This window comes from Galendromus occidentalis, unplaced genomic scaffold (assembly GCF_000255335.2).
Source record: "Galendromus occidentalis unplaced genomic scaffold, Mocc_1.1 scf7180000076932, whole genome shotgun sequence".
Taxonomy (NCBI): Eukaryota; Metazoa; Arthropoda; class Arachnida; order Mesostigmata; family Phytoseiidae; genus Galendromus; species Galendromus occidentalis.
The window spans coordinates 17,515-41,413 of record NW_003804921.1 but is presented as its reverse complement, the minus strand read 5'-3'; the positions used below and the strand labels follow the sequence as shown (position 1 = coordinate 41,413).

The 23,899-nt window shown below is 51.6% G+C and overlaps 1 protein-coding gene across 1 annotated transcript; it reads right to left on the bottom strand.

Annotated features, from left to right (window-relative positions):
- Nucleotides 1–6,032: 6,032 nt before the first annotated feature.
- Nucleotides 6,033–22,587, bottom strand: LOC100905615 (neuropeptide SIFamide receptor-like). Its single transcript, XM_029110628.1, has 7 exons — nucleotides 22,374–22,587; nucleotides 14,377–14,476; nucleotides 8,179–8,359; nucleotides 7,921–8,079; nucleotides 7,698–7,832; nucleotides 6,754–6,851; nucleotides 6,033–6,213 (listed from the first exon to the last, which is right to left on the bottom strand). The coding sequence occupies exons 1-7, from the start codon at nucleotides 22,474–22,476 to the stop codon at nucleotides 6,033–6,035; spliced, it is 957 nt and encodes a 318-aa protein (XP_028966461.1). The 5' UTR covers nucleotides 22,477–22,587.
- Between the last annotated feature and the right edge of the window lie 1,312 nt (nucleotides 22,588–23,899).

The window sequence follows — 23,899 nt, the reverse complement described above, 5'->3', positions numbered from 1 at the left end:
GGTTTCTCAGAGCCGACAGGAGCGCTCATCGGTAGGTGAAATTGTCAACATCGACATGCGGTGAGCGGTGAACGGTGATTGATTGGTGTCGTCGCCGAATCGATCGATTGATTTCTGCCTCGCCGGAGAGAACTCCTCCGCGTAGAAGACGGTCGGAAATATCATATTACACACCAAGAAAAGGGGGGGGCGGCTGGCTCAAGGAAGGCCATGACGTTTCCTCTCGATCCCGGGGTTTCGGCCGAGCCGAGACATCATTCGAGCTCTACATTAGCGAGAAAGCTTCGATATCGTACGGGATCAACTTACAGAGAGGTCAGGATTCAGGATGCTCGCGCACCGTACATTTCTCGTATCGGTCATTATAATGAAAGTGGTCGATATCTTTCGGTACAAGCGTGCGGGTGAAATCGAACCTCCTGACGACGAGCAATACGTATACTTAGCTCAAGGCCTGCCAACTTCCGCCGTGACACAGACGACCACCGATGTCAAACAGTCGATGCATAAACTCACTTCAAGTTCTACTCAATCAATGAGGTTGGCAAACAGGAGGCTACCCGATGCGACGCACTCAGGCAGCCCGTCGTAGATAATCTAATCTGCATAGAGATTCGAGGACTGCGACTCTGAAAGCCAGATTCTTCCGCATCTTCGGAGTGGAGCGATTGATCTGAACGCCAGGACGCACGAAGAGGAATCGTGGGTAGAGAAGGTCGCAATCACTGCGGTGAGTGTCGAAATGCCGAGAAGCACAATGAGTACACGTTTAATACCTAGGTAAGGATCGTGGGTTTTGGTTCGCGCTGACACATCGAAGATTACTGAATCGCTAGACGCACCAGGATCGGATCAATCTTTGGACGATTTCACTAAATGGAATTCCTGATTCGATTGACATCGCTCTCGAGTCGATCAGCTCAAATCTATGCAGCACTATCGAGCATTCCGAAGTCATTGTCGGAATGCATCATGCAGGCACTATTCATAATACTTGGACTGGCAGATGTTTAGCGCAAAAACTAACGTTTTCAGCGGCGGACCGGAAGGGGTCGAGGCGAGTCACTCGCGCCGGTCAGTCTCCTTCCAGCGGCTGGCGCTCCGGAGAACTTCATTGCGAATCAACACAGGAGGAATTGAATGCACCCATGATGATCTCAACGGCACGGCGGCGTCCACGAAGAAATCATCCAGCAGTGCTCGGAGGGAGTCCGGTGGTGTTTACGAGCGTCATGAGCCCGATCGTTCAGACGACGCGTCGTCGTTCACGGAGACGTTCTACGGAGACTACACCTTAATCTCTCCGTTCCCCGTGTTCTTCCGCGTGATACTCTTGCATTACGCGGCTTCATCTGTCGAAGGTTCTGGGAAGAAGCACAGCCAGCAGTCTGAAACTCGCGAAATTCAAGAGCGCAGAGCTCAATGAGCTATCCTCGAGTCTCTAGTCACCATTGCTGCCAACGGAAAAGCTAGATGGCGCCTTCAGCGGGAATTACATTTGGCTGTTCGAATCGGGGGCCGATAACTAATCTCGACCTTATAGCTCGACCCTGGATAGCGCTTCAGATAATGTTCCATGGATACGAGAAGCCAGCTTTCGGATTCTCCACGCTGAGAGCTTAGTACGGGGAGGTAGGCTGACCTTCATCAAATAGACGATAATAATCGGCTGCAGCTTGACGACGGAAGCCATTACAGAGTCCCTCGTCGTTCAGATAGCGCTCCAGTCTCTGAAAATCGTCGAAAAGAGCGCTACGCGGGAGACCTCTTACAGGCTCGCTGTTCCGATGCCACCGTCGATCCGACATGAGTATTCCCCTACTAGTATTTTCACCGGGGAGCCTGCGGATCATGAGGCCAAGCTCCAGATGAGACACTGTCTTAGGCTTATGCGATAGGAGGTACGCGGATGGGGGACAATTAGGAATGGAATCCTCGGATGGATGCCCACTGGACCCGGATTTTGAATACAGGCTCTCGCCAGCTGCGGAGAACATATGCCACATATCTTCATACACCTATGTACCTATCTATATGGATGAACATATATTTTTGGATACTCAGTGCATCTGACCGGTCAAAGCCGAAGGAATCTTGAACACCTAGCACACCGGATCTGGATCCGTTGGATAACCTGGTGTCGACTGGTAGCGTCAGGTCTAGCCTCCGTGTGCCGACACCCGAGGGACGCTGGACGTGACGATACGACAAAGATGAGGTTTTGGAGGCAAAGATAACTCCTATTCTGGGTTCGGAGGGTCCAGGTGGGTTGAGCTATGAAAAAAGAAAAGAAAGAAAAACATAGAAAAAAAAACGAAAACATGACTTGACGATTCGACGTTGAAAGGAAGCGGGCGTGAGGAAGATGGGGAGCAATGACCGAAGGGAACCGAAACGCAGCTGGGATTTCCGTCGGAATACAAGGTCGGAAGCCTCCACCTCAATTCCCCGATGATGGCGGACGAGCCATTAATGAGCCTCGTTGAGTGCTGCCGAAGGAATGTTTGTCATGCAAATACGTCTCGAGCTCTCGTCTTTCATGAGGGAAAAAGCATTCGTCGCGGATAACCATCTTGTCCTCGTTTGCACATGATGAACGGACGTTACGCGAGAAACTCGGCCCTAAGAGGGTTGCCATGATTCATGCTCTCCTGTGAAGTTCCCAAGGTGCCCACCACATACACCTAGTCCTATCCATCATCAATCATCAGTCCACGCTTCCACCTCTTGCTTTACGCTCCAAAGCTCCAGAAATCTTGCGTCTTTTCCGTGATGGAGTCCGTGATGCTGTGATATCGCTCTGGGTATTCCCCTCTTGTCTATAGGCTCCGTGGGAAGCCTAATTCTCTCCTGAGATCGTCCGTACACTAATCTCAAGCCGGTCAACGTTTTTGCAGCGACTCGACTTTCTTCCGGGGCGGCTTCTCGAAAAACGTCTCGCTCGAGTTCAGGCCCTCCGGCCTGGAGAGACGGGAATCGCGTAAGCATTGTTTGGAAATTCAGAAGCGGGGCGAAATTCTCGTGGGGCTATTTCGCGATTCGAGAATCTGTCATTGGATGAGAGGGCATCAGACAAGCGGGTCGTTACTCTGCCCGTGAAGGAGGCCGACCGATCGGCTTCGGAGGAGACGACATCAGGCCGAGTTTCCGCGAAAACCCGTTTCGGTGGATTCCACTTTGTCCAGTGATCGGAATTACGCGTTGCGATGGAATGTGAGCTGTACCGCAGAGGCCCAAATCGACACGTTGGCGGGACGCTCATCTGTTGTCTGACGCACAATGAACTCGTGCGCTCAAGTACCTCCCTGGAATGCAATAACTCGCGAATGGAGGTGACGGAAACCTCATTTTCAAGTTTCGAAGAAGTTTTGATTAATCTCCGTCTCCATGTATCGGGATCGAGAGGTAAGCAGAGCCTACTAAGAGTTTTCGGGCGCTGTACCGCCCCGAAACTTCATCGAGAGCCCAAGTATTCACTGTTCTGAAGACGTGGTTCTCGAGCTAGAAATATCCACGAGGAAAACCCCCTCAGTCACTCTTGATCCGAAAACGGTGCTCGACGAGACGTCAGTTTTTTCTCCGGACCGAGAATTTTTTTTCCGGGCTTCGCGTAGCAAAAGCAGCAAATCAGGGAATGACGCTCCAAAGCTCCCGAAATCTCCCCTGCCATAACAAAATGAAGCCTGTCCCCCGGCACCTAGTAGATGATGGATTCTCCTCCTTGGAATCACTTTGTGGAGTACAGGTTTCCGCGAAAACTCACAAATACGCTGATCCCACCGACCACCTTTGGGTCGGAATCGACTGGGGCGGAAGGCACCGATTGCTTGAGCTCAATCTCCCAGGCTTCGTATCCACCGCGTTGCTATCTAACTTCCTCTCTCCCTGAAACGTCGAGCTCGTTCGTGCCTCGCGGCAGGTTGGGCCATGCTCCCGTAACCGATCTCGAAAACATTTAATCATCGCGGTCCTATTCAGTCGAGCGTGAGAGAGAACCGTGAATTCCTGCTCGCGTTCGATTCGTCATCGATTCTTCAAGGCAGTCGCCGGAACTAATCTCCGGAGAGTTGCCGATGCCGCTTCCGGCAAGCCGAAAAAATTCGGGGCTGAAATAGGGACTCGAGGCGATTCGAGGGCTATCTCCCGGGTTTTGTTCCTCACAAGGGATTCCATCTTACTGTTGGATTGACCCAAAGAATCACCGTCCAGGTCTCGAAACACCGCTCGGATCTGCAAGCGTACTTATCCATGCGTCCGCGGGTTTCTCAACTGATTCGGATATTCCTTCGCTATAGAGAGGCTCTCACTGATCTGTCGAAATAGGTATCTGGGATCGCCAATCAAACGGATCCCTGACCGGGGGAAGAGCTCGGTCACCATGAGCACTAAGCAAGCCCCGCGCTCGATTGCTGTTCTCTGATATGCGTTGGTACACACATATTACGCCCCTGTGAGGTGTGAGCTCGACTGCTAGCTGTTCTGCTTCATCTTGGAAGCACTGATGTGGTGGTCATGATTTGTGTTCTGTCTGGTTTTCGCTTGCAAATCGTTGTTGATGCCACAGCTTGTACGCCGTCGGATCCATCTGTCATCACGGAGGCAATGCTATTGTCTGCTGCACGCTATAATTACCTGCGCCCTCCATTCCGCTTTCCGCACAGCTTCCTCAAAGGGGGGATCTTCGGCAACTCTTTTAGACTTTCACATCGGACGGTATCTCCTGAATATCCCTGGAAGTCGTAGCACAGAGGAGGATGTACATCGGAGCAAATCGGAAGGAAAAAGCCTTCACGATGAGAATATTTTGATTTTGCTCGGGGAATATACATACAATATACATATCTCGCCCAAGAATATTTGGATTCCGCGGGTTCGGGCAACTCATGTCTAGGCGGGGCTATTTCCTCGTGCTCGAGAGAAGCTCATGCGGATTTCATCGTTCGATAAGGCGGTGGGGTGGCGAGAACTACGATGAGGATTTTTCGTCTTCAAACAATGTATGGAAATTGATTCGATTTCTCCATCGCGGTGTTCGATATTCAGTACGGAGGGTCGGTGGGCATCGTGCAACCGGTCGAGTCATGCCTACGAGCTCTTCCCGCCGCCAGAGTCGAGGACTAATGAAGAATGTCTGTCTACGGGCTCATGCCCGGTAGCTCCGAGACGTACCCGTGCACGGAAGCGAGGGGCTTCATCATACGTGAGCTCTCTCATCTAAGGGATCTAATATACAGTCCTGGGAACTCTACGGCATTTTTCCGGAATCGGAAGTGCTTTAATGAGAAAGCACGTCAAGCGGGCCACCCCCTCCGAATCATTTATTTCCACATTATTCGACACAGATGCTTCCATATAAAACAGATCCCGGACGGATGAATATGGGTCTCCAAGTCTCGGCATTGGGGGTACCAGAGGTTCTTCTCGTCCATGGAGCTTCTCCGGTCGCAAAGCCGCCCGGAGAAAAGGTATGAGCGGTATATACATTACTTCTTCGACACAGTTTACAATTTACATGCGCGGAATTATACAGAGAGGGAAGAGGAACGATGGTGCTTAATGGCTACCGTCGGTCATGATAGTTGAGCGGAGCATCGTCGCTCCAATTGTACTGCGTCTGGTGTCCGGTCTCCCGTGATGATCCGATCTGATATTATCCTCTTTGAGTTCAGAGCAACTTTCCGAGCGCTCGCTCGTAGCGTGAGATTCGCTTGCCCGAAAAGATTCCGCTTGAGGGCGTGACAGAGATCGACGGAGAGTGGGGTCCAAGCACAAAGTTCAGCGTGGCGCCCTTGGAGAGTCGGTTTCTCTCACTCCTATACAGATGCGGATGATATCATTCATCCATTTCGGGGCTGGTTATACTCTGCGAATCATCACTCCTCGGGAAAAGTCCGCGGTAAGCCATCGAGGGCCCTGATGTCCGATTCACAGAGATAAATGTGAAACTGGAGTGGGAGTCGACGAAGACATTGACGAAGTTCCCTTAGCTCGCCTCCTATGTGGGGAGTCCGCCTGCTCTGCTATAGGCAGATTCAAATCTTTTTCGGATCGTGGTCCCCCTTGTGGGACGGGCAGCAAACTTCAGTTTCAGCGGTCGGACACATTTTCTTGTGGTGGCCTCGATTGAACTGTGTGCGTAGACGAACCGAAGCTTGGGAGCTCTCGAAGGCGTTTTGCCGGCCGGAGAAAAGGGCTCTGAAGCCCCTCCTGTATCTGCAAGGGAGGGGAATCGTAGGTCCAAAGAATATGGTTGAGCAGCAAGTCGGGAACTTGCCCGAATCCGGAGCGGATCAAGTAAAACTCTGTTCCGAGTAATTCATTCCTCTAGAAGTATCGAGAGCGGAGGAATCGCGCGCGTATGTGCGCAAATGGAACATCCCGGGTGAAAATTTAACTCAGAACGATGTATGTGATGAGTGATGAGAATCCCCTCTCCGGAACGCCAGAGAAGAATTTCGATAAATCTCGTCAAAGCATTCGAATGAATGTGCGTCGAGCTTTTGATCGATCATCTCCCGAGAGGCGAAATCCCCATTGTCAATGCTCCTCAAAATGATGAATTCTTCAGAGTTGACGCAGTATTTATGTGAATCCTGATACTATATGTACATGTACATCCTACATGTACATCCTCGGCGAAGCCCTGAGAGCTCGAGCGAGAACATCGATCGGGACACCGAGCGAGCCCCCGCATCCTCCGAGGATCGATTCGAGGAACAAAAACCGAGATCCCATTTGAGATGACTTACTCACCTTTTATTGAACAAGCCGTAGAGGATCGGATTGATGCAAGAATTCGTCATCCCAAGCCATTGTGAGAACGAGAAGGCTATCTGAAGCATGGCAGCGACCTGGAAGTTTGGCGGAGTTAGAGATCGCGTTTGATTCAATATATTATACATTTACAGTCAACTTAGTTAGACTGCACTGAAGCACAGGGCGGGGCTTCAATTCGCGAGACCGAATAGAGCCTGGACTACAAGGCAATACACAGAAGTCGCATTCCTATGAAGGACCCATCGCGGCATGGAGGAATAGCGAAGGATTCGAGGAATCGAAAGGCATCAGCGCTTGACAGATCGCTAGAGATGATTACGCGGTCGCAGCGACTGTCGGGCCATCCGTTAACATCGAAGGATGCCAGTTCCGCTTGCGAAGCTGACATACACGTCGTAAAAGCCATGATTCGAACGGTTTTTTGTGATAAATGACTCGCGGCATATTCGGCTCGGAGATTTCCTGCGCGGGGACTCAGAAAAAGTTTTTCCCTAGGAAAACACCCATCAGCGGCCGATCGACAGCATCCAACAGAGAGCTCCCCCCTCGGTAGGAATCGATTCCGTAGCTCATCGTATCTTTCGTTCCTCCCGGGCGAGGAACGATTTTGGAGATCTTGTGGAATGTCTGTACGTATGTACTTCCCATCACCGACTCCCTCAAAGATGTCGGCCAGACAAATGCGATGTTTCTCGTATCTGATAGACGGCACTGATTCCGCTGAAACTCATTGCCTCGACAGCAACGCTCCAGCAAGCCTCACGCTAAACGCGAGATCAAAAACCAGATCAAAGCTATCCATGCTTTCGGAAATCCCTTGCGGGGAATTCAAATATTCGGGTTCTGCTGGAGCGCGCATACCGCAGCGCCTTCGTGTGGCCGCGAACAAACCTCTGAATTCTCTCCCCACTCTGACTAACCTTCTGATTACTTGGAGATCCACAGAATAAAAAATAGGCGTGTATTGCATACAAGGGACCCCAAGACACGAAGAACGTAGAAACAACGCCCAGCATCATTCGGACGACCTTGAGCTTTGACCGTTGCATCAGTTGCTCCTGAAAATAAAATCAATCCTCGGATGTGACTCGGTCTCGTCGAAGGAGGGTGGAGCTGAAGCTGGCTGGACAGATGTGGATTTACCTTGTTGTGATCGAAAGATGTCTTTGTCAACGTCTCACCGGGGATAGCTCGGCGCCAGACTGTCAGATAGATAAGTAAATAACTGGCCGTTATCACAAAAAGTGGGAGGAAATAGCATCCGGCGAATAGAACCACCGAGCTGAAGATGATCCTGAACTCCTGTGGACGATGAAGCAATTTCAATAACACCGACAAGAGTTAGATGGATGTGATAATATTGAATGCGGTCGAAGAGGATCCTGAGGATAGCGAACGTACTTCTGAGGGGAAGTTGTCCACGCAGCTGGTCAACTCTGAATTCCCGTATCTCTCTAAGCCTTGATAGATGAGGATAGGAGACATTATGGCCAAGGAGACGGTCCAAATGAGGGCGACAACCTTCCAAACTCCATACTGAGGCATCTGCCTCCTCAGGGAACCTGAGCAAATCGCAACACACCTGGGAGAATTGCATCTTTATAAGTACCAGTAATCGTCCAATCAGGAGAGGTCGGTTGTGCCACGAGACTCCGATCGTGCGTGACGATTCTCTTCCCATTCGGCATCGTTACCTTTTCCCAGAGGGAATCGTTCACGTTGATATATCGGATGTGGCCACATCATTATCGGAGAAAATCTCGCTGAATAATAATTTTTCGCCTCCCGTTGAAAAACCACTGGCCTTTCTGATTTCTCTCTCGATTCCCGGAAACTCTCCCGACTCGAAAATTGCTCCGGAAGCTCCCGAAGAGGCTCTCATTTGTCCGGAAAACGAGGCGACGGAAGTTCTGCTCAGCATAGAATGCAGTCATCTCTGGTTGGCTCGTATGCCTACTCAATCCGCCATTGTTGCCCAGCGCCGGCGCAGTCGACGAGAATCACTTTCTCTTCACAGTCCTCGTCGAGGGAGCTCCCAGTAGCTCCGAGACTCCATCGGAGAAAGGCCAGAACAAAGACGGTCGGAGCAATTAATTCACCGAACATGCGATGATAAATTGTATTCTGAGCTTGAATGTCTGGATGGATCTTGACTCTCACGCACGATTACCGGGGCCCAGAGATGTACGCGTACGATGCGGGGTGGTTGAGATGTTGCACAAAATGATAGTTGGTCTAGGGGAGGCTATGCTTGTGTTCTAGCTCGTTAGATCGCACGCTCGACCAGCAGCGCTCGCCGGGGACCGCGGGAGCCAATGCCGCCCAAGGATGCCGCGGTAGGCAATGATCACTCACGAAGAAGAAGTGAGACGCACTATCCCACTCGCTCCTCGCAGCTCGACAGCACGGTATCCGCGAACGCTCCGTCAGTGGAACGACAGGTCAACGGGAGGAATGAGACGATGTGACATGATCCTGCGCTTTTCGAGCCGGTGGTCGCACGAAATCCCGGTTTCTGAGGCGGTCCCACGTGTGCCGCCGCTCTCAGTCTGCGGACACCGCCGATACAGCCCAGGACCGCCCGAGTTCGTACGCTGTGTTTCGTTTAGCGATAGTCGATTACTGCCGTACCATTATTTGTGTGTATGTCTCTCTCGTGGTAATGCTGTTGCGTGTGCTAATCCCGCGGAGTAATGGTAGAAGTGTGCTCTATCGGTCTCCCTCGACAACAAGAACCAGGAATCCACTGGATTCGTATTACCTACCCATATCCCCCCCTCAAATCAAGGTACTGAGGCGATTGCCTACGTCATCGCTCTTAGCTCATTCGAGACTGCAGAGACGGATATTTAGGAATAATAATTCATAGGACCTTCACCATGCGTAGGATTCTGAGCCACATTGTGACAGAACTCCTCCCGTGGTCAGGCACGGGTCGTGCAAGACTGGTCGTAAGCTTATATAACTTTGGAGTTATCGGATCCCCTTGATTTTCTCTCGTGAGTACACTCGACCACGTTGAAGAATCCTGAGCCCTCCGATGGGCCGCTTCCTTTACCATGCGGACGAAGGCGGATTCAGTCCCTGTCACGTTCACGCCTTGCCGACGCCTGCGCCTTATGTAGCGAACTTTTTCCAGAGAGAATTTGATAATAGGTTTCCCGCTGAGCTCCGGAACCTGGTCGAGGATGGATATAGTGTGAGCCCTGTTCCCTGTTTCCCCGGTGATCGGTGATGGGGAGTTTTTTGGAGGAAAAAACTAGCTCGGAGAGCTCACTGCCAGGAGCTGATTTCATGCTAAAGTGCTGCGGGTAAGCCTGGAACGGAATCCCTCCGTCTGTCCACGCTCTCCGGGAGCGGCCTAATTGAACTAATGTCCCCTGACTTTCTAATCGTTTGACCGGAAGTTGAAGCATCGCAGAACAGGGCCGAATCAAATTTTTCATGTAGAATTATTCAAAGCACTTCTCCGTTCTGATGAATTGTCCCGTGCGGGGGACACTCCGAAATAGCTTGTCCGGATGCGTGACAGGAACTGATGTGAAAACATCCATCCAGCCTTGAGGAAAAGTATAGAGTATCTCTGAACTCCCCAGAGGGAGGAGAAAGGCGATGTCCGAAGGAATCTTCGGACCCGACGAACATCTCAAGCCACCATGAGGTATCGAAATTATGGAATACTTTTGTCATGCTTGACATCTCTTTCCCGCTGTGCAGTTATAGGAAATCGTTGAACGAGAAAGAAAGAAAGGAAGAATACCCTATGTCCTATGGGAAGCTGTTCGACTTGAATGAATGAATTAACTTTGGATTTATTATCAGAGAATTGACTTAATTTAAATTGAGAGTTCGGAGAAGGCTAGCCACCCAGGAAACCAAGTTCCCCGAGGGCCCCCGACTGGAAGACTCCTCCCGCGATGAGTCTCGCGTTGCCTCGCTGTACCTCGATGGCGATTCGTTGTCGAATGAAAACGATCGCTCGAGGATTCCCGTCTCTGCACTCGATTCTCCTTCCAATTTCCTTCACGAACTTGAGGGCGTCGCCTCCCCTTACACCCGTGGACTCAATCACGAAAGGAATCATCAAGAACTCGCCGCGGAGCGACTCATACTTGGCCCGTTTGTCCTGCTCTCCTCTGGACGCCACCGCTCGCACGTTGCGAGCGACGAATGAATGAATGAATGAATGACACCTTTATTGTTAACAAACGAAAAGGGGGGGGTGTTTTTAGCTAGACTGTCTGTGCGTTGGTTTGGCATGTAGCTTCCTCGCTATACGCCAAGCAAATTGGTGATTTACACGTTCGGTTCGAGCAATGGCTTTGGCTAGGATGGTGATTTCACTCCGGAGAGGGTTCGGAGATTGATTCAGAAAGTGGCCTAGTAAGTTGGCACGTTTGAGTAATACTTCATCGATACTATCGATTATAATTATTATTAGCTTACCGCATGGTTCCTCTCTCGCGGGAGGGCCTGGCGGGGTATCCGCGAAAGGATATTCCTCGCCGCCCATCATCGTCCCCGCAGTAGCCTCGCAGCGAACAAGCGACTTTGTCCGCCCAAGTTTCGAGGGACTATCGATTGCTCCTTATGTTCGCATAGCACCGCTGATGCGGGACGTAGCGAGCGACGCGCAATCAGAGACACTCGAACGAAGACGCACAGCGTTTCGGAAGGAGCACACGTCTCCGGAAGGGATGCCTCCAGGAAACGTCTCAATCATTCCGTGTCATCGAACGATGAACTGGGACAACAAGGAGCGAACGATCGCCTTCCGAACTTGCGCAAGGCGCAAAAAATGCTCGAGGATGCAAATGCGCGGAGAGTCGAGAGAATCACATTCCTCTGTGCCAACGAGGGAACTCGGCCACGACGGAACCGACAGGCTCTCAACAGTTCTCATGGCAACAGCAGTGGGAGACGTGATCACGCCGACGTGCGACGCAGATTCTCAGACCACATATTTTCGGAGAGGTTTCGGGAGACAATTATTTCCGAGAGAAGATTCTTTGTTTTGTGAAATTGCTCGCTCGCGAATGGACGGAATTCTAGACCGATGCCGTAGTTCCTGATCCGAACGCAAAACGACGGCTCTCGCGCATCGGCTCGGATCTGTCTTCATTCGGTTCTTGAAGATGACCGCTTGGATATCTTCATTATCTCCCTCACGACGACGATTGCCGAGCGTTTGAACGAAGATGCTTTGTGGAATTCGAAGAGGTTGAAAAAGTGATGCAGTGCTTCCGGAAATGCGATCCGTTCTTTCTCGGACAGTGGAATATCCGTCGTGGTTGCGCCATCCAGCGATCGCTCCAACTCCCTAACAATCGCTCGAACGTTCCAACGCCGGCGTCGCGAAATCGAGTTTCAGAAATCGAGGCAACGACAGGCTGAAAGTATTGACTGACGTCTTTGGAAGAAAAAAACTCGAACTCCTTCCCGCTCCCAAGATTGCACTCGATCGAGCTCGAAGGGTATTGCGCGTGTATATCGGAAGGGTAGGCTCGTTATCGCGGAAACTCTACCTGCGATTGAATGATATTCACACTTGTCTTCAGTCGATCAATCATACGCGGAGTCTAAATGAAAGCTGTAGCATTAGTGATTTCCAGCGTGCATGGTCCAGCAGCCTCAGCTCTGCAAACGATGAGCCTCGATCGACGACACCACTAATGGATTGCCCACTCGGAACACACCGAGCGAATCGTAGGTACCTGCATGAGTACTAAAAGAAGCTCGTTCAGCGGTCTAGTGATGTGTCGAAAAACTTCCAGGAGACCGCGCAGCTGCAATCGCAGAATCCCGTACGGCGCATACGTCATCGGTCGAGCGCTCTCTCTCGACAGGCTATCACCTCGCGCGACACTTCTTGTGATCGTGAGATGTTCCGATGCTGCGGCTATGAAGATTGATACTATGCTCCGCGGATCTCGTGATTCCAAACGGAGATCGTTGCGTGGGGGGGGAACATCACCGGAGGACGCCAGATGACGCAGGAATATCCCCTTAGGATTCGAGAGCTGGAGAATAAGCCTCGGGAACTCGCATGATCAGCTCGCTCCCCAGGTCTCCCCATACAGACGAGATTAGCCCCTCCCCCCAAAAGAAAACCCCGCCCCGCCCGGAATCAGTGGAAAACCTGAACGTGCATGTTCTACGAGGGGAGCAGGCATCCGTGTACTCCAACCGGGCCTCTGTGATCAATGATCAAGATTACAAATCAATCAACCGAGAATACTGGGGAGAGAGAGTGTCACCGGAGAGAAGCAATACGAGGATAGGGTGGGAAAACTCAAGGCATCCGTGATTTCAAAATCCCTCGACCCTGCAAGTCGAATGGAGAGGCACTCTGACTGCTTCCTACCGTCAGAGGGAGATTAGTGATTCATCAGACAGCCTGTGTCGGATGGGAGCTATATCGGCTTTTTACGCGCGAAATTCATCTTCCATCCAATTTCTGTCCGGTGGAACAATAATCGAGGCTCCCAGAAGGGGCAGATCGAAGTCTCGTTCAGCTCGAATGGTCTATCCAAGGACTTCTCCTCCAAGCAACCGAGCTCTGCGACGTCAAGCCGGAAAACTCACGTATACTCACACCCGACGCACGTCTCAAGGTCCCAAACAGGGGTCTGGCGACCGTCTCTTTCGCAGCTGGATGAGCTAACGATTTCGGAGCAACAGAGCGGAGTGAGCAGAACCGTAAACGGCGGACTTAGCGGACAGGTTGTTTCGTGGAGAGCTCACTTTCATCGTGAGGGCTTTCTTTATGTGAGTTATTTCACTCTAGGGACATATGGTAGAGGCGTGTTGCTTCACATTGATGAACTTTCAGGCGCTTACGCAGTAAAAGACCACAGGCCGGGCCTGTCTGCGCCCTCCCGAGCTCCTCTCCTCTTTCACGACCCCCTTATTGCCTTTCGACCCCAAAGTTCTGCTCGTCAGCCATCGGAAATTTCATTCGGCGCGGGGGCGTGTCGGCTCGCGTCGCCAACCGAGATCATCATCATCATCATCATTCTGGGGCTATCTCTGCTATTCCGAGATTTTCCCCTTGAGATCGAGCCTGAGCGGAGCCTCAGCGAGCTTCGTGGAGGCCAGTCCGAATCGATGTGTGACTCAATGTGCGAGATACCATCATTCATCATTTGACAATCATCGAGACCTCGCTCCTTTCGAGTTGAACCTCATGCGGCTTTTCGGCATGCCTAATGGGACGGCGACGATAGATTTCTCATTGAGGGATGTTCGTTCGTAACACAATGGGTCTAATCTAATGGGTCTTAGACTAAACCTGTCAGCCACTTGGTAGGCCGAGAGCGCAGAGATCGCTTCCCTTCCCCGAAAAGAGTCCTGCATCAAGCCGCTGGACTGGGCTTCGCTACTACGTCAGGGAGTCTTCCGTGATGAGTGCGACGGATCGCTGATGCTTGCCGCGAGCAAGAGTACGGCGGTCTGTTACCTTGAGCGGGTGTTATAACCCTCCGAGACTGCAGGGGACCCGAGTATACACGTAGACAGATAGGCATTGGAGTACTCTGCCGCCTGAATTTTTCTAGAGGGGACCGCTTGCGAGCAACGCTAGCGTGAACGTATACTCACCGGTCAACCGAAATCGCCACCAGTGTTTGGATGGAAGCGGAAACAGTGACGGCTTGAAGGTAAGAAGTCACCTTACATGCCCATAATCCGAGCTTCCAAGCTGAAAGAGAAAATATTTTACAAGGAAACCATCGATTTCCGGTGCTAGCCGCACGGTGGCGTGTCGACGATTCGCCTCCTGGCGGAGGGGAATCTCGGTGTAGGAGGGCAAAGTCGAGAATTCAGAATAAATCCGAGCCTTCCCAAAACCTATCCCACAACCCAGCCTTCCCAACCCAGACCGGTATGCATTTATACTTGAACATGGGGAGTGAATTCAGGCGAACCCCTGACCTTGATGGAGTGATAATAATGGAAATAAGGAGCTACATATGTTTACAGCCTCAAAGTGAGAGCTTCTGTCTGTGAAAAAGTTCAACTCGACAATGAGTGAACATTCTCGATCCGAGAGATGGGCCCATGAGAAAGGCGGAGGAGGACTGGACCCGAGGGACTCGCGACCCGCAAATGTGTTTGTTCACCATTCACCGACCGGACGTGATGATGGCCCATCTCTGACTGGGGCCTTGAAGCTGTTCTCGCTATGCAACGACATGAGACAGAAGATTCGGGCTGACGGCTGGCTTTACAGCGCCTATTTTCCGCCGGGCGCATGACCCGCGCCGAGATCTCGGGCTTTCGCCGTTTTCTAGAATTTCGCTCCAATTGATCGAGATCGAGATCGCATCATTGAGACGTCGACAGGGGATACTCCGCCATCCTCTGCTTCCTCCGCGATCCTTCAGATGGGATCAACACGGAGTCCGAGACTTTTTGTATCGAGCAGATAGTCGGATCCCTGGCCAAGAGGAACCGCTTCATGCTCACCACGAGGTCTCTCATGCCCCATGGAATAGGACATTTGCGTCAACACGATTCGAGCCCCAATGATGGATCCTCTCCCAACTTGCTTCCCAAGAGAGTTTCTTGGGCGAGCTCGATATACGGCTCCTGGAGAGTTGCTTCCCTCAAGGCATTGACCAATGTTTCCCAGCAGGGTGTCATGCATTCTCCGAGTCACGGATTCCTCTGAGGATCTGTCTCGTTGCGGAGTTCCTTGCTCGGCGATAGATGCGCGCGGCTCTCGTGATTCCCACAGAGATCCTCGATCTTCCCTACGAGCTGGAAACCAGCCGAAAACTTGGTCTACGTGACCTCATCAGGCTTCTGATGCGGGTTTCTCACAGCCGGAGATTCGACGACGACTGAATTCGCACGCCGTTCCTTCCAGCGAACCCGGAGTTACGTTCTGCTCAGACGAGTTGGAGCGAAACATTCATTTCCGAGTATCGCCATCATTCAATAATCAGAAATCCTTTATAGCGAAGGTTCCTTCTGTGCGCTTGACAGAATCGACTGTGCCTAATGCTCGAGTCCAGAGAGAGCATCTTTGTTTTCTACGGTCCCGGAGCACAAGGACGCTACTACGTCGAATATTTCCGTCATCGCATGATTTCCGCCAACATCTCAGAGGGAAGCCTTATCGATCACGGTTTTCCGCGAGGTGAGAAAGGCGCGAAACGATGTCAAGGGCGACTCATCGAGAATTCGAGTGCTTTACGATCTAGCAATGCACGTACTGGTCTCGACGGAGCAATTCTCCCGCTGCAGAGCGCGAAATGTCTCAGGAGCACGCGATGATGATTCGATCGAATAAGACGCTTGGAAATCCGGAAGAAGCCACTACGGCTTCCCCTCTCCGACAGGAGCAGAACCGACTTGTAGCGTGCCCAGACGTCTCGGATCATTAGTGGCCGTTTTTATCGAGTCTCCGAAGTCCGGCTCTTCCACGGTGCGCGGGAATGCTATGGGTTGGGGTTCTCGGAAATTCGACATCGATTTTCTCATCGTACCATCGGGCAAAGCACGGTTGTCTCTTGGAAATGATCAAAGCCTCTGGAATAATTGAGTGGGCAGCCCAGTGATTCTGATGGCGGCGTTTTTGGAGCCGCCGTCCGAAACAGGCTGCTTGGATTCTTATTGTTCATCAATCAGTCCCATTTCATTTTCTAGCGCTTGTCTAGCTGCCCACCCGGCAGCAGCCCAGGATCGGAGTTGGAATTGAATCCATCTTCCCTCACAAATTGGTTCTCTAACTCGAAGATGCTGTCGACTTCCCAGTCGGGACTAGAGGAACTCGAACTCAAAGCTTTGGGAACTGCTTGTCGGCCCTAATTCCGCTTTTCGACATCGTAGATCTGCAGTTTCCCATTGCTGCTCATCGGCTGTCACAAGTAGCTGTGTGCAGTCGTTCCGAAAGTCATCGGTGCTCGGTGCACAGCCGGTGTTGAAATCTCTGGAGAACACGTGGTGCATCTGAAGGCTGTCCCGAAAAGTTCGTAAATTGGTCGGCGGCGATTCTCGAGTCTTTCCGCGACCGGTTTCTAATCCGCACTATGTCTTGGCAAGAGCGATTCTGCGCCCCGACAGTGTTGGGTCCCAAGGAGCGTGCTCGAATTGCGGTCGAAACGCCATCCTCCGTGACAATTTTCTCAAATTACTTCAACTTGTCGATGGCGGCGTCCGACGTTCCTGCCCAGAGCTGACTGAGATCATTTTCGAAATGTACGGGAGCCAGGCACAGATTCGAAGATCCCCACCCGGGAGCGGCAAAGTATTCTCTTCTGCACATGATGGAGATTTTCGCAATAGAGACACAATGTTCAGATCAGAAACCGACGACGGACTAGATTTGGTTAACTCCTCGCGATACCGACGGGTGGTCGAGTGGTTAGCGCGTTTGTCACTTCTCGTGCAAACGTGCGTTTCACTTCGTGAAATGCCGCAACGACGCCGCTCGCGCGGGAGGCGGTGTGGGTTCGATCCCTGCTGCCGGAAGAATATTCCTTACGGAAACGCAGGTACTCGGCCTTGATCCGCCTGGGTACATTTGCTCTATGGATCCGTCCTCGGAAGCAATGTGAATAACAGTACCCGGGACGTTAAACCTTGGCTGTGTGGATCAGCCCGAAAAAGTGAACTCCTCGCGATGTGGGAGGAGAAGCGACTCCTTCCCTGATCTGCCCCGCCGACAATGCGCGCAGTGAACGAGTCAGTTAATTTGAGATGTAGAGAGAACCCCAATTATATCTAGCTGGGCTTCCTAGCCGGGAGTGAAGCGGTAGTCCTCCCGGCGTCGGGTACCACGCCGCGTTGTCGTCCACGGAAGGGAGACAAACTCGAATCGAATATCGAGTTGGAGGCTTCGTTCCGGTGCGGCGCGGCGTTGTTCTGAAAAACGACACCTGCGATTCGGGGGGAAACGCGCATGTGAACTACATGTAAAATTGATGACCGCTCGCCTCGATCTATCTTGGATAGCGGTCGTTTTTCGCTCCCAGCTCGGCGATCCTATACAAGGTTATGCTTTCCTTTGGAAAAGGCCATCAGAATCTCACAAGTATATTTTCGCCGTCTTCAATCCGGGTTTACGAAGATGAGTATGTTTTTCGAAAGTCCTCAACCTGACCAAGAAATGGAGCGAGAAATCAGCGTCGGTCAGCTTAGGGTTCGCGAACAACCGAATTTTGAATTTTCGCCACGCCATATCCGAGGACTTGCAGACCGATTGCACATCGTAATTTGCACATCGTGTGATATGAATGTATAACCAGCTGGTATATGCGCGGAGAGGCGAATTAGGATCGCAATATTCATGCTACACGGTCCAGACCCCCCGAATTCTCCACATCCATTCCTGAGCGGAAGAATATAAGTCGGGGTGTATTTGAAAAAAATCCGAAATTCGATTATTCGCGAACTACAAGTTGACTGACGCTAGTACTCCATTAGTCAGGCCCGGGACTCTCAGGAAACCTGCTCATTGCCATAAGCACGCATTGAAGAAGCAAATGTTCTTCGTCAGAGGTGTAGCCTCCTCCCAGGTCGGTATCATTGGGAACTTGGCCATGCTACAGCGACAACTGGACGGATCCGCGTTTACATCGTCTGGCAAGCGAGCGCGCAAAAAGACCGCCGGAAGACGGTGTTGAACGAGTCCAACTGCTTCGCGGAACCCCCCTCGATGGAATCACACGGTTTTCAGCGCCGAACAGGCTGTCGGCCGAGCGCCATGCCAATTCAGACCTCTCTCTCGCCCTGGCCCGGACGCTCTGCTTGGAGGAGGCTGATCCTTAGAAGCCGCGGCTCCGCATAGGGTCTTCGCTCGCTCTCGACTCGGTTTTCGCAGCCGTCGATGAGGAATTCAGAGTATCAGGACCTCGGTTCTCCGTCAGCGTCATCCCCCCGAGTGCCGCGTTGCTAGACGAGCCTCGCACGCGCTTCCGCATTGAAGGATACCCTACCGGCCCCTATCTGCCGTGAATGAGCCCGCAATCTCCGATTGTCACGACCCACGTACACGGAGGCGGTCGAAGACCTCAGCGTTTTGGGAGCAGGGAGCTCCCGCGCCAGCAAATGTCAATAAAAACGAGTCTGCAAGTGATGCGCAGACTGCTCTGACCACTCGGCTATGTGTCGATAAATGATGCCCTGGAATCGAACGATACTCGAAGATTCCGCGAAGCTGCAGATCGTCGGCGCGCTCGCTTCCTTGAATCATGATCCAATGACGATTGAAAGCGATCAAGAGCGAAGACTCCGGGTGTCCGTTCTCCGGCGCGAATCGAGCAGAATACAGCCGAGCCCCGATTCACCAACGTCCCGATATACGAACTTTCAATCCACGAACTCTTCTTCCAGGCGTATTTGCCTCGACCTACGGACCAGGAATCGCGTTGCGAATGATATTTCGGGCGATTCACTCCGACTTATGATCATGGACTCAATTCGCGAAGGATTTTTCCAGGGGTCTCTCTCCACACATCGTGAGATCGACGCATTGACCGCAAGCTTCGCCCCCGATCACGTGACTGAACACTACGCTGCATTATTAACCGTATTGAATATAAATTGTGTTCGGGAAAATTCGACCTCGGTGGTCGTCTTTCATTGTTTGCAACGCATTATTCCCTCCCACATCCACATACATAGAATCCTACGGGGAATAATGATTCGATTTACGAGCTCTCCGATTTATGAGCCGTCGCCTGGCACGAATTAAGTTCGTAAGTCGCGGTTCGACTGTATTCTCTTCTCAAGGTCTGCGGGAAACAAGACCGATCTATGCCGGGTATTCAAGGGCGCACCCGGGCCGAGCGAACGCCTGAGTAATGGGGACAAATGCGTTTGGGGTCCTTACCGGACAGGCCCGGATTTTCCAAGAATCAAACCGACCTCTTATCGATTCGAATGTCCCCAGAGCGTCGGCAGCGTCAGCGTTTTCTCTAGCCATCGTTTCCGAACTTTCTCCGCCAGATATTCCGGTGACAACACACAGTGAAGCCAAGACTGAAATCAGGCAGAAAGCTCGGTCTCCGTCGATTCGTTCTGACACGATCCAGGCCCGTCGTGTCATTGTCATTCAGCGAGACACGTTCAAGAAACGAAAACTATGAAGAATCTGGTCGGAGTGCGCTGCCGCGCGTTTCCGGCCCGTGTTTCCCTGTGCGAGACAAACATACGAGTGCACGGACATGAGTCTGCAGCTCACGTATCCGACAAATCCAAGTAGGCTCCGTCTTACGAAGAAAAGCTCTGGATTCCGGTAAACCCCGAGTGGAGAATTCAACTGAGAGCGACGAGCCTCCCGAGAGATTTCTGGTGAAGTCGTCACGAGCACGGAAGCGGTTTTCTAGGACGTCCGATGTGTTATTGCACGGGATGATCCTTAGATCGGCTTGCGATCGTACACAGGACATCCCCAGTCTTGAGAGCATCCTAAATCGTTAAAGTCCCTCAACCCCCCTCGAGGGATCAGAGGCGATTTCATGAGTTATCCGGGAAACCCGATATCCATTCAACTCCACAAGGAAATCGCAACCTCCTCCGAAAATATTCTTGGATCCATCATTCTTCCCTGCGATAAAGCCATAGAGAGTCCGTAGCTTCCGGACAAACTACAGCGACTCGGATCAGGGAGTGCCGAGCTGTTCCAGAGCCCCCAGAATCCGAACTCTCTTCTTCAAGGGCGGCGGAAGCAGACATAAGTCATTTTGTATCTTCCATGCCAATACGGCCTAGGCTGCCAGACTCTTCCCTCGGTTCCCTCTTCGATTCACGAGAGCTCCAAATTGACCTTTCGAAACCCGATTCGACCCTGGTCTGGACGCTCCAGCGCTTGCCTTACCGCGGGTGATTCCGTATATTCACCGCGTTGGAGGGCAGAACAAAAGCCGGCGACCGAGGATTCTGGTCCGAGATCGGCAAGTGAAAAATCGCCTCTCGATGGAGACTGAAGGCGGAAGTCTATTTATCGAGACATGCCACAACGGCTCCTAACAGACGCCCAGACAAAACCCGAGAGCAGGCTGATACGATGGACCTTTGGTGGGCTCCGCATCGCTAGCTATTTCATGATCCGATAGCAGCTCGGGCTCGAAAATCATCGAGGGCCAACCAAATATGTCCTTTCATGCCTCAGCACCAGGACGCTTGAATATACTGCAGCCGATCGCTCGATCCGTTCAACGACGGAGTCTTTTGAACCTCGATGTAACCTAATGGAGCTCACACAATAGTCGCTCACAGGCGAATTCATTTTCTCCGGATGATGGACTCAGAGAAAACGCAGATGGAGATGACGCAGCCTTGCAGCATGCACCCAGCGTTTTATTTCGGTCCCTAGCTCCTTCACCGCCAGAGCGCATATTCAGAAATAGGGCGCGTATTCAGGAATGGTTCAGGTCTCTGGCGCAATCAATAATATTCGCCGGGAAGGTCAGCCCTATAGCACGTTTAGAACTTGCTGCGACTCCCGCGCCAGGGGGTCATTCCTAGTGGAAGACTGGATCATTCATGTTCCCTCGTAGAGTCGGGACAATTATTAGGTACCATAGGCACCGCTAATCCCGAATTGCTCATCCTCTTAGCGAAAACTCGAAAAATATCGCTCGCGATAGTAAAGACAACAATTGAACTCATCCGCTGAATACTCATAAGATCTCAAATCAATCTCCAACGGTTTGCGAGCGAATTCACTTCTCATCGGCTGCTCCGAGAGATCTTCATTTCGGTATTGCTGCCTCTCTGATTTTTCTGTCTGCGAAAATCGAGCAGCCTAAGAGAGTCTGCCCATCTGACCGAATAATTGCGGTGTGCGAGCATGTCCCGCTGCCACCGTTTTCGATCAGCGAGACTTCGATTCATACTGAGCTCTCGATGTCTGCGCTTGCTCTTGAAAAATATTCTCGGTGCTCCCCTGAGAGTCTGCGTGAGTCATGCGTCACCTTCAAGCTCTCCCTAATCGTCGTCGTACATTTCTCTGTCTAGTGCTCATGGCTCCCGAATTCGACCTCTCCAAGTCGCCCTTTAGCCCTCGGCGTGGGTAATCTTGGAAAACGCCAGACGAACTTCCGCGCTGGCTACGGGACCTCGACGGCCCGAGACGTGTTTCCTCGCATGGCAAGATCGTGCTCTCCCAGCTCGATTGGTCGGTATCGAATCGTCGAATTCCCTGCTTTTTGTGACGCGAATTAGACACGGCGCGATTTCCGTGATAATTGAATTCGAGGTCGAGATCCCCTCCCCCGCGCGAGGACATTTTTTTCGAGTCGAAGAATCGAGCTCCGTCGGAGTGCATCTAAATTTTTGAAAGAATAGAGGAGACCTCTTATGTTAGAGGTACTTCTCGGGATAGCAGTCCGAAAATTGGCGGTCACTCGAAAATGCAATGAATCAGCTCAGCTCGACAACGAAAGCTCCGTCGAGATCCGGAGTGGGCCGCCGAGGCGTGGGCTTCGATCCACAGCGACCTACTCGGCTCTCAATTCAAGTCTCCGCCGAATAAATTCAATAAGCTCTCTGCCTAATAGAATCCAAATCGATTGAGATCGATGAAGGGGAATCACCGATGTAGTTCCCGGTATATTTGTATAGGTAGATTACCTATCTTTACTCACGATAAAGAAGGTTCGCTAGCAGGTTTGACGGTACGCAAACTAAGAGGACGATTATATCGACGCACGCCAGGTTCACAATAAGGTGATTAGTGACGGTCCTCATCTTCGGGGTTTGCAGAACCACTATCACAACGCAGAGATTTCCGACGAGTCCTATGATAAACACTGAGAGATAACCGAAGATGAGCAGAAGACTCAGATCGAGTGAATAGCGGTAGATAGTATCAGCAACCGTCGTCTCCATGAAGTGCACCGAGTCGACTTCAAGCTCCATCTTTCGGAACAAGCCGATAAATCTCAGCTCGCTGCCGCCCTCCTGTTAGTTTATTTTTCCGAGAAATATTGTGAGTTTCTCGTTCGATCGATGAATCTCTCCGTCACTCCGCGACATTCTTGGAATCCAATTCACCGCGAACTCGCTGTTCGTCGCGCTCATAGAGTATCCATCCACTCAGTTAGTCAATGATCTCGAGGCGGAGCGACATCCTCTGATCCGGAAACTTCCATTGCGGGCGACTCGGGAACCGAGATGCCGTGGTCAACAGACCTCTGAATGCCCGCACGTTTTTCAGAGGATGCGTCCTCGCTGGAGAGGGACGAACCCTCTCCGACTTAGCGGAGGGTGCAAGATTAATTTCGTTTTGCGACTTCACTCCCCGCAGTCCATCTGTATTACATTTTTATTGCCCTCACGTGTGTGTCGCGACTGACTCTCCTTTCGAAAACGAACTCGACCCCGACGGAAGGTCTCTCTTATAGATGAGCATCTTCGGGGCTCAGGCTGGATTCCAATAGAAACAGACTCTTTTCCCGTCAAGGAGGGGATCTTATTGTACCGAATGACCTCCCCCATCCTCGATAATTCCTGCCGAATTTCTCTGGATGCTTGAGGCCACAGCGAATGCAGAATTCCATTTTTGATCCTGGTCCAAGATCGATCGAGGCCTCTCGCCGCATTGAGCTGCTGTCTCGCGGTGTCGATGCCCGGGAGACGAACTTTCGCAACTTGCAACTGAACTTCTTGGAGGGCGTTCTCACTCCTGCCCAGTCAACTCAGAATGGTTGTGAACATCCTGTTTCAGACGCGATTAACTCGATGAACTCTAATTTTATTCGTTCTCTCCGATGCTCTGAGCGGGCTGTCCGACAGGGGAATATTCGCTACGGCTTTTAGAAATGATCCGATTCCTATCTCCAATTCAATGGGGCAGAGGTTTCGGACCTGCTCAACAGTTCTGCCTGACAGCTGCGTGATTGTGTCTCGAGAGAGATCGAGGAAATTTGACGAACCAGCTGACTGAGCCTTTCTCTTCTGATTACGCTGTAGGATGTGGAGGTTCTCAATGCTTGCCGCTCATAAGACTCTCATGATCAAAAGGATTCCATTCGAAATGAGCTATTCGAGTATACAAGTTCGTCCGATTGTCAGATGCGACGGCATAAGCTGGATCCGTAGCACGTTCATGAGCCCGGAAGACGGTGCCGGTGCTGACGTGAGGGGGGTTTTGGGATCCGAGGTAGGGACT